General features: G+C 43.9%; 1 protein-coding gene across 1 annotated transcript in view; it reads left to right on the forward strand.

Annotated features, from left to right (window-relative positions):
• Positions 1–9,428, forward strand: part of rbpms (RNA binding protein, mRNA processing factor) — a gene marked incomplete at both ends in the record, with an annotated part of 19,512 nt that extends 10,084 nt beyond the window's left edge. Inside the window, 2 exons of the mRNA XM_079838457.1 lie at positions 2,258–2,376; positions 9,366–9,428. Of these exons, the coding sequence (XP_079694583.1) occupies positions 2,258–2,376; positions 9,366–9,428 (182 nt within the window). The remainder of the gene's footprint in view (positions 1–2,257; positions 2,377–9,365) is intronic.
• Between the last annotated feature and the right edge of the window lie 2,001 nt (positions 9,429–11,429).

An 11,429-nucleotide genomic window follows, 5' to 3' on the forward strand; every position in this document is an offset into this window, starting at 1 on the left:
TAGCTCCCCAGAGGAACATCACAATTAGGCCATTCCTTCCAACTGATTGGCTGGCAATACGGGCGTGGTGCGGATTACAGCCACCACATGCACTTTGAGCATGGATCGCCGATGGCCTGGGCTGTAGACTCGCTGCACAGCTCTTTGAAGGCAGCCGGGTCAGGTCCACACTCGTCCATGGAGCAGAGGAAATTTGTTTTGATAAACTTAGAGGAGAGCCATTGTGTGAAGAGCAGATCCAGCTTGACCAGCCGCAGTGTATCCTCTGGCTGCCAGGGCGAGGGGTGGGCGGCTTCGGTCTTCCATTTAAGAGCCGTGGGTGGGTAGAGGTGCATGGCAAACGCCTCTTCTAATGGAGGAATATTAAAGTGCCCCTTCTGCTCCGCCAACAGAGGTGAGGGCAGTGAAGTGGAGTAGTGAACCACGCTGAGTAGGGGGCACGCCATGACTTGGTGAGTTCTTCATGAACTTCTGGGAAGAGCAGGGCTGGTTACTGGCTGTAGGAACCATTAGTCGAGGTGGCTATGGGCGGGCTCCTCTAAGCCCATGTCTTCTATGGCCTTGAATAGGACACGGACCAGTTCCGAGTCCAACTGCGGCCTGGTATCACCTGGCTCTTTAGCTGGCAGGGGAGCGGGGGAGTCCTCTGCTGGGTTGGACCATCCTCCACATAGGAAGCGGCCAGTGTCATCGAAATCCTCCTCAGATATGCTGAAAGATACCAAGCTACTTGCACCAGACGAGGACTGCTGGTTATCGCGGGTGAAGAGCGCTGATGAGTCCTCTCACTGTGGGGAGAGTGAGGCACGCAGGAGTTGAGCCCGAATGTCCGGCTCCACGGCTGTTTCTTCCGTCTTGGCTCTTGAGGAGAAGGAAACAGGGGGTTAGCATGAGGAGGGGAATCTGCAGCTGAGAGCAGCTGGTCTCAGTGAGTGAAGCCTCAGCGTGGGCATGGCCCAGGCAAGCGATGCACTCTGTGTGCTCGTCCGAGGGAAGCAGGGGAGCACTGCATGAACCACACTTGGTGCAACATTTTACAACGAACGCCACTGAATTTGCTCTTTTAAGGTCGCCGGATAGATGCAGGGGAGGAGCGCGGAGTCATCTGTAACTGCTGAAGCCACGTTAATCCACTGCTGAAGCTTGGTCAAAGAAACAGAGGTTCCCCGTTACATCAAACTAGTGAACTGTATTGAAAAGGAACTTGTGTTTGTATAAGTAAAAAGATAGATATATTGACTGCAGTCTTACCCAAACCACCCAAAAACCTGAACCACAAAACAATTAGCAGATGTGAGATCTGTGTACTGATTTCCAATACATTTTACTCCTGTGTTGATCTGGTGTTGTGCAAGAGTCAATCGCTGCAGATTCCTGTTGCCCTTTTGTGATGCCTGACTGATGTGAAAGATTTCTCTGCAGCTTGTCTCTCTGTTCAATGAGGAGTGTTAGATTTTGGTGTATTTGGCCGAGCAGTCGTTTGGGTGGCTCGCCAATGTATTAGATTTCTCCAATACATAAAATAAGTAAGCTTGACCAGAGTTCTTGTGGGGAGAAGATTTTATTGAAGGTTTGTAGTGTAGCAGTCTTTCAGCATCGATGTTATCATGCCGCCCTTCAACAATCTTAACCCAACGTTCTGTGTTCTGAGACAGAACTTTATACAGGGAAGACAAAGGGCTTCAGACAAAGGGAAACTGTTAGGACCTCCCACAGGAGATCGTTCTTACACACCCCAAACGTTCCTGCCATCGATACTGATCCAATCAGCATAACAGTGACATTCAAATGCATAGATGTTAATCCAATCACTCATGGGCTCCAAGGGCCATTAAAGACAAATGGTGCTCATTTTACAAACAGGAACTGGCCTGGAAGATTTAAATACAAAATCTATCAGGAGCTGTTCAATAAATCTGTATGAAATCAGATCGTATGAAACATATGAAACATTTGCAGATAAAGCAGCGTACATCATAAATTACTTGCTTCTCAGAGTGGCAGACTAAACTCAATAAACTCTGTCATGTTCTCTTGCCTTTGGGAACACAAGTGTGATCATTCTGATCACAGACTTTGGCTCTGGCATTTCAGAATGACCAAACCAACATTTGAGATGTTGTGTGATTTATTTGGTAAATGTGTTTCCATCATAGTCTATCCACGTCTTATTATCAGGAAAAAAATATCCGCCTCTTTGAATGCATACACAACGGCTCCTCTCTTGTAAACTCACTCTAGTCCTGTTGTTGTTTAGATGAGTTCACCGTGCCTGCGCTGTATCCCAGCAGTCCTGATGTGTGGGCATCATACCCACTGTACCCCGCTGAACTGCCACCAGCTGCGTATGCATACAGTTCATCACTGCACTCTCAGGTAACACACACCTGCCTACAGTTCATCACTGCACTCTCAGGTAACACACACCTGCCTACAGTTCATCCCTGCACTCTCAGGTAACACACACCTGCCTACAGTTTATCACTGCACTCTCAGGTAACACACACCTGCCTACAGTTTATCACTGCACTCTCAGGTAACACACACCTGCCTACAGTTCATCCCTGCACTCTCAGGTAACACACACCTGCCTACAACTCATCACTGCACTCTCAGGTAACACACACCTGCCTACAGTTTATCACTGCACTCTCAGGTAACACACACCTGCCTACAGTTCATCCCTGCACTCTCAGGTAACACACACCTGCCTACAGTTTATCACTGCACTCTCAGGTAACACACACCTGCCTACAGTTTATCACTGCACTCTCAGGTAACACACACCTGCCTACAGTTTATCACTGCACTCTCAGGTAACACACACCTGCCTACAACTCATCACTGCACTCTCAGGTAACACACACCTGCCTACAGTTTATCACTGCACTCTCAGGTAACACACACCTGCCTACAACTCATCACTGCACTCTCAGGTAACACACACCTGCCTACAGTTTATCACTGCACTCTCAGGTAACACACACCTGCCTACAGTTCATCCCTGCACTCTCAGGTAACACACACCTGCCTACAACTCATCACTGCACTCTCAGGTAACACACACCTGCCTACAGTTTATCACTGCACTCTCAGGTAACACACACCTGCCTACAGTTCATCACTGCACTCTCAGGAAACACACACCTGCCTACAGCTCATCACTGCACTCTCAGGAAACACACACCCTGCCTACAGTTTATCACTGCACTCTCAGGTAACACACACCTGCCTACAATTCATCACTGCACTCTCAGGTAACACACACCTGCCTACAACTCATCATTGCACTCTCAGGAAACACACACCCTGCTATTCCAGCTATTTTTATTAATGAAACAATCTGTATTGGATAATGTGCTATATAAACAATGGTGACGTGACTTGACTTGATTAGTATACTTAGTATATACTAAGTAAAGTGAAGTTAAGTAAAGTTCAAGTATATTTTTTCACTGTTGGGAGCCGTACTGTGGAAGAGTACACATGGGATCACCATAGGGATCACAACATATGGCACCTAGCCTAGCATAGGTTCCACCAATGCATACGAGTGTTAGGCCTGGCATCAGATGCTCCGCCATGTCTGACTGCCGAGGGTGGTGGAGGAACTCGACAGGGTTCACCAATCTGGGGAACTCACTGGAGCAATATAAGCACACGTATCGGCTCCATAGGAGGGGAATGGCGCAGCAAGCCAACACTAAGTGGGTTCTCAGGTGTTACTGTCTATTTGAAGCGAGCACATGAGAGGATACTGGCTCTACATAAAGGCTAAAAAATCTAGCGAATGTGTTTGGGGTCGTGCAGCCCACAGCTCTAAATATTTATGTCAAGTCAAGTCAAGTCAACTTTATTTATATAGCGCTTTTAACAATGTAGATTGTTTCAAAGCAGCTTTACAGTGTTAAACAGGAAAATAATGCAGCATAATTTTATTCAGCTGTATAGCCATTCTGGAAAAATTTCAAGTATCATACAGTGACAGTGTGGGCTTTAGATCAATAATTTGATCAGTAATTTAGTTTAAATGGTTATTTTAGTTTATTTTTTAGATGTATTTCGATGTTTAGTTGAAAAATTTAATGTCCCCAACTGAGCACGCCAAGCCAGAGGCAACAGTGGCAAGGAAACCAAAACCCCATTAGGTGACCTAATGGAGAAAAATAAACCTTGGGAGAAACCAGGCTCAGTCGGGGTGCCAGTTCTCCTCTGGCCAATTAACAAACAGCGTATTATTATTATTATTATTATTCTGGCAGTTTTACAGCTCTGAGGTCATAATAGATCAGAATATTCGAGGGACCGGGGGCAACATGCTGGAGACGGGTTTATTGAGGATGATGTTGATTAAATAATTATTAAAGTGCAATATTCGAATGATCGGAGACAACACACTGGAGACGGGTTTATTGAGGATGACATATCGATTTAAGTATTATTTAATTGTAATATTCGAACAATCTGAGTCAACACGCTGGAGATGGGTTTATTGAGATGCCGTGTCGATGAGGCAGTTGCAGGGGGAGTCTAATCACGGTCTCCCAGACACTTCGGGGTCCTGTGTTGGTCTTCTCTGGGCGCAGGTCCAGCATCTGAACTGGATACGGCCCGGATCCGGCTGACTACAGTAAACCTCGGGATAAAACAGAGAGACTATCATTAGCGTAGATGCCATTCTTCTGATGATGTAACGAGTATATCAGGTGTTATGGGAAGTGTTCCCGGTTCCGGCTGACCTAGTTAATGCAGCCTAACAATCATTTCATTGAAAAAGTGTTTTATGTGTATGCCACAGTAAAGAGATGTGTTTTTAGTCTAGATTTAAACTGACAGAGTGTGTCTGCTTCCCGAACAATGTTAGGAAGACTGTTCCAGAGTTTAGGTGCTAAATAGGAAAAGGATCGACCGCCTGCAGTTGATTTGGATATTCTCGGTATGATCAACTGGCCAGAGTTTAGAGACCGCAGTAGACGTGATGGAGTATAATATGTTAAGAGCTCGCTCAAGTATTGGGGAGCTAAACCATTTAGTGCTTTGTAAGTAATAAGTAAGATTTTAAAATTTATGCGATGTTTAATAGGCAGCCAGTGCAGTGTTGACAGAACTGGGCTAATATGGTCATACTTCCTGGTTCTAGTAAGAACTGGAGCTGCTGCGTTTTGGACCAGCTGGAGTTTATTTATTAAGCGAGCAGGGCAACCACCAAGTAGAGCATTACAATAATCTAGCCTTGAGGTCATGAACGCATGAACTAACTGTTCAGCATTTTGCATTGAGAGTATGTGCCGTAATTTAGATATATTTTTAAGATGGTAGAAAGCATTTTTACAGATGCTAGAAACGTGGCTTTCAAACGAAAGATTGGTATCAAAGAGCACACCCAGGTTCCTCACTGACGACGAGGACTTGACAGAACAGCCATCAAGTGTTAGACTGTATTCTAGGCTACTACTTATGGAGCTTTTTTGTCCAATAATTAAAAATTCAGTTTTTTCTGAATTGAGTTGCAGGAAATTACCGGTCATCCAATGTTTTATATCAGCTATGCATTCCGTTAATCTTGTGAATTGGTAAGTTTCTTCAGGGCATGAAGAAATATAGAGCTGAGTATCGTCAGCATAACAATGAAAACTAACGCCATGCTTCCTAATGATATCTCCCAGTGGTAGCATGTACAGGGTGAAGAGTAGCGGTCCTAGCACTGAGCCTTGTGGTACTCCATACTGAACTTGCGATCGGTGTGACATATTTTCATTTACTACTACAAACTGATAACGGTCGCATAGGTATGATTTAAACCATGATAATGCAATTCCACTAATACCTACATCATTTTCGAGTCTATTCAAAAGAATGTTGTGGTCGACAGTATCAAATGCAGCGCTAAGATCGAGTAACACTAATAGAGAGATACAGCCACGATCGGATGATAAGAGCAAATCATTTGTAACTCTGACGAGAGCAGTCTCAGTGCTATGATACAGTCTAAATCCTGACTGGAAATCCTCACAGATACCATTTCTTTCTAAAAAGGAGCATAATTGTGAAGACACTGCCTTTTCAAGTATTTTTGACAGAAAGGGTAGATTTGAGATTGGTCTATAATTGACTAAATCTGTAGGATCAAGTTGCGGTTTTTTAATAAGTGGTTTAATAATAGCCAACTTAAAAGTTTTTGGTACATATCCTAATGACAAAGATGAATTAATGATATTAAGAAGAGGATCTATGACCTCTGGTAGCATCTCTTTTAATAGCCTAGTTGGTATAGGGTCGAGCATACATGTTGTCGATTTTGATGATTTAACGAGTTTAGCCAATTCTTCTTCTCCTATAGCAGTGAATGAGTGTAATTTTTCCTCAGTGACACTACAATGCTCTGTCTGATGTGAAGCTGTATTAGACGCTGCATGGTTAAAAAATTTTTCCTAATATTATCAATCTTACATGTGAAGAAGTTCATAAAGTCATTACTGCTGTGCTGTTTAAAATCATCAGAAGTTGAAGCTTTATTTTTGGTTAATTTAGCCACTGTATCGAATAAATACCTTGGGTTGTGTTTGTTTTCTTCCAAGAGAGTTGAGAAATAAGCAGATCTAGCAGTTTTTACGGCCTTTCTGTATGTGATCATGTGCTCTTTCCACGAATTGCGAAATACCTCTAATTTTGTTTTCTTCCAGCTGCACTCCATTTTTCTGGCTGCTGTTTTAAGGGCCCGGGTGTGCTCGTTGTACCACGGCGTTGGACTATTTTCTTTAATCTTCTTTAAGCGCAGAGGAGCAACTGTGTCTAAAGTACGGGAAAAGAGAGAGTCGATAGTTTCTGTTGCAACATCGAGTTCTTCTATACTATCTGGGATGCTGAGCAGATGATACTGATGAGGGAGATTATTTAAGAAGCAATCTTTAGTAGCGGCAGTGATTGTCCTGCCATTTTTGAAGCGAGGGGGCGGCTTTGCAACCTTAGCTAAATTAAGTATACATGATACTAAGTAATGATCTGAGATGTCATCGCTCTGCTGCAGAATTTCAACGGTATCAACATTTATTCCATGTGACAATATTAGGTCTAAAGTATGATTATGGCGATGAGTGGCTCCTGACACGTGTTGCCTAACTCCAATAGAGTTTAGTGTGTCTTTAAATGCTAATCCCAATACGTCTTTTCCATTGTCTACATGGATATTAAAATCACCAACAATTAGTGCTTTATCTACGGCCAGTACTAACTCTGATAGAAAATCAGCAAATTCTTTGATAAAGTCTGTATTATGCCCTGGTGGCCTGTATACAGTAGCTAACACAAATGTTGAACGGGTTTTATCATGTACACTACATAGCGTTACATAAAGCACCAAAACTTCGAAGGAATTATATTTGAAACTAGACTTCTGAGTAATACTGAAGATATTATTATAAATTACAGCAACCCCTCCCCCTTTACCTTTCAGACGCGGCTCATGTTTATAACAATAATCTTGGGGGGTGGACTCATTTAAGGTAATGTAGTCGTCAGGTTTTAGCCAGGTTTCTGTCAAACAGAGCACATCTAGATTATTATCTGTAATAATATCATTAACAATAAGCGCTTTTGGGGAAAGGGATCTAATATTCAGCAACCCAAGCTTTATCAATTGTTCATCTGTATTATATATTTTGTTTATTTGTTGGACGTCAATTAAATTTTTACTGTTGAATGGTTTTGATGTTTGATGTATGTCAACGAGGTGCCCTGAACCAGCGCCCAGCGCCTACTACACACCCCTAGTAGAGTAGGCTCTCAACCCAAGTGGGCAAGGCATGCCTTAGGACTGGTACACCAAGGCGATGGCTTCCAATATCCAGTGGGCCAACCTCTGTTTGAAGACAGCCTCTCCCTTCTGCTGGCCTCCTGTAACAGACAAAGAGCTGGTCTGAGGTCCTAAAGCTCTGGATTCAGTCCTCGTACAGCGTGGATGGGAAAGTGCAAAGCTAGGGCTGGTTCTGCCTCCACCAGGGGCAGCGCTTGCAGGTTCACCACCTGGTCCCTGAAAGGAGTGGTGGGAACCTTGGACACATATCCGCCCTGTTGATAGATGCCAGCGCAGTCAGGAGTACTGTCTTCATGGACAGGATATTAAACTCAGCTGACTGCAGTGGCTCGAAAGGTCTCTCTGAATGCAGATAGCACCAGTGAAAGGTCCTAAGAGGGTACGGGGTGAGAGCAAGGAGGATTTAACCTTCTTGCACCCCTGAGGAACCTGATGATCACGCCATGCTTTCCCAGAAATAGGGGCAACATACACTTTCAGGTTGGAGGGAGACAGCCTTCGCTCCAGCCCATCTTGCCCATCGTAGAGGGGGCTCTAGTGGAAGTGATGGTGTCTACCATCGCCTGGGGTAGATAACCTAATTCCTGCCGTAGGATTCCCCGTCTCTGAAAAAGCAGGTTCTTGATTCAGCAGGCCTGGGATGTGAATTGCACGAAGCAACCTCAGATGCTTCTGACTCCATAGAAGGAGATGGCGAGCGTAGACCACCTTGCTGGTTGATATACGCAACGGTTGCCGTGCTGTCTGCACAGACCAGTACGTGCTTGCCTAGTAGTGACTTTTTGAGGCAGCCCAGCACAAGACATACTGCTAACAACTCAAGGCAATATATGTGCCAATGCAGTTGGGGGCCCATCCAGATCCCCGCAAGTTCATGCCCTCCAGCATTTGGCAGAGGCATCTGTGGAGACAACAGCATGCCACTTATTCTAGGGAAACTCCTTCCCGAAGAAACGAAAGGTCCGACCATGGGCTGAAGGTTTGGCGACAGGCCAGGGTGATTGACACACAGAGCATGCCGCATTACCATGCCCATCTCGGGCCTCGGCCATGAAGCCAGTGCTGAAGCTGCCTCTTGAAGTCTGCAACTACTATGTACTAACATTTTAATTAATCGTTTGATACAATGCACTTATTGTGTACATACATGTTTTTACATTGTACTTACATTTAAAAAAATACCTGCATGTAATTACATCTGTAATTAATTCATGTAGTTACATTTGTAATTACACAGTTGACACTTCCCTTACACCTAACCCTACCCTTAAACTTACCCATACCCCCACACCTGTCCCTAACTTTACCCGTATCCCACCTCAATATCAGCAAAAGTGTTTTGCAATTCAATTTGAACACAGTAAGTACATTGTACTTATTTTTTGATGTAAGTACATAGTAGTTAAGGCCACCTAATATAAAGTGGGGCCTCCTGCTTTACTAGAGAGTTTTACAGATGAGAATTCTCCCTCTGTCTCTAGAGCTAGTGATTGACCGTACTCATGAATATTAATGATCATACGGATGTTCTGACTTGAGTTTTGTGTGTCAGATTCGCTGGCTGCCCGCTACCGACGCAACCAATCAGGGCTGGAAGAGCCGACAGTTCTGCTGATGTATATATATGTGAGTATAACACACACATTCACACGTGATCTCCAAAATGCAAAGTACAGCATCATCTTGATAATTGACTAAACTAAATATTATAAGAACGATTCATTGACTATTTTAACTCGAGAGAAAACGATCTTGATGAGGAGCTGAAGGACTGATGCTGTCTGAAACTCGTTTGATGTTTGTCTGCAGGTGTGACGCGACGGACGACTTCCTAATCTTTTTCTGTCTTTCTCTTCATCAGTCTTTTCTGCCAGATACGGTAACAAGACGTGAGTAACTGTTATGTAAGTGATAATGTTCAGTCAGCCACTCAATGCCACAAAATAAACCCTGACACACATCAGAGCCGTTTATTACACAGCTCCATACCAGATAAATACACTATATTGCTGGAAGTATTGTGCCGCCCCTCCACATCCCTGAGTTCAGGTGTTCAACCCCTTCATGGCCACAGGTGTATAACTCCAGCTCTAGGCCTGCAGACGCTTCTACACACATTAGTGAGAGAATGGGCCGCTCTCAGGAGCGTGTGTGTGTGTGTGTGTGTGTGTGTGTGTGTGTGTGTGTGTGTGTGTGTTCACTTCTACACACATTAGTGAGAGAATGGACCGCTCTCAGGAGCTCAGAGAACTCAAGCGTGGGGCCATGATCGGTGGACACCTGTGCAATAATGCCAAATATTATACTAAATATTCCACGCTCAACTGTTAGTGGGATTATAACAAAGTGGAAGCGATTGGGAACAACAGCAACTCAGCCACAAAGAGCGGGGTCAGCGCATGCTGAGGGTCACAGAGCGGGGTCAGCGCATGCTGAGGGTCACAGAAGTCGCCAACTTTCTGCAGAGTCAAGAGCTCCAGACCTCCAAACTTCTGTGGCCTTCAGATGAGCTCAAGAACAGTGTGTAGAGCTTCATGGAATGGGTTTCCATGGCTGAGCAGCTCATCCAAGCCTTACAGCACCAAGTGCAATGCAAAGCGTGGGATGCAGTGGGGTAAAGCGCGCCGCCACTGGACTCTAGAACAGTGGAGACGTGTTCTCTGAGGGACCAATCACGCTTTTTGGATTATGGAGTGGGGTTGTTTTAAGGGGTTAGTTCCAGTGAAAGGAACTCTAATGCTTCACCAAGACATTTTGGAGGACGGCCAGTTTGGGGACGGCCCCTTCCTGTCCCAGCATGACTGCGCTCCAGTGCACAAAGCGTCGCTCCATAAAGACATGGATGAGCGAGTTTGGTGTAGAACTGGAGTCCTGACCTCAACCCGATAGAACACCTTTGGGATGAATTAGAGCGGAGACTGAGAGCCAGGCCTTCTCGTCCAACATCACTAATGAAGAATCCCCATAAACACACTCCTAACTAGGGGTGTAACGATTCGTTTTAACAACGATTCGATTCGTATCACGATTTGAGGTTGTCGATACGATTCAAGGACGATATTGGTTCATTTAGAACGATACGATCCGAAACGATTCAGTGACTTGAAATCGATTCAGTAACTTTTTAGCCAAAAATTGTGTGACTGAAATAAATATCTGGATACTGGTCAGTGCAGGTGAAGTTTCCTAGATTCCTGTTGTTTCTTGTAAGGGAATCAGGTGTCAATTAATTATGGATATAAACAAACAAGTAAACAACAATTAATGGCAAATGTATTCAAATTTTATTTGAATAAAGTGCAACCAACAGTTTAGGTTGAATTAACAGGAAGTTAACCTTTTCTGCTCTCATTTTCAATATTCAATACATTTTCAATAAAAGCACAGTAAGTGCAACCAACATTTCAACAGTAGGTTAACCTGCTACTTCTGCTTTTGTTATCCAACATAATAATATTACAATATTAATATTAATATCAAAAATAAAGTGCAACTAACTTCTCTTCAGGTTTAATTATTAGTAGGTGTACCTGTTACTTTTGCTGTTGTTTTTCAACATTAAAATAATACAAATACAATATTAATATCAAAAATAAAGTGCAACCAACATTTCTTC

The sequence above is a fragment of the Gobio gobio genome, assembly GCF_949357685.1.
Source record: "Gobio gobio genome assembly, chromosome: 2".
Taxonomy (NCBI): domain Eukaryota; kingdom Metazoa; phylum Chordata; class Actinopteri; order Cypriniformes; family Gobionidae; genus Gobio; species Gobio gobio.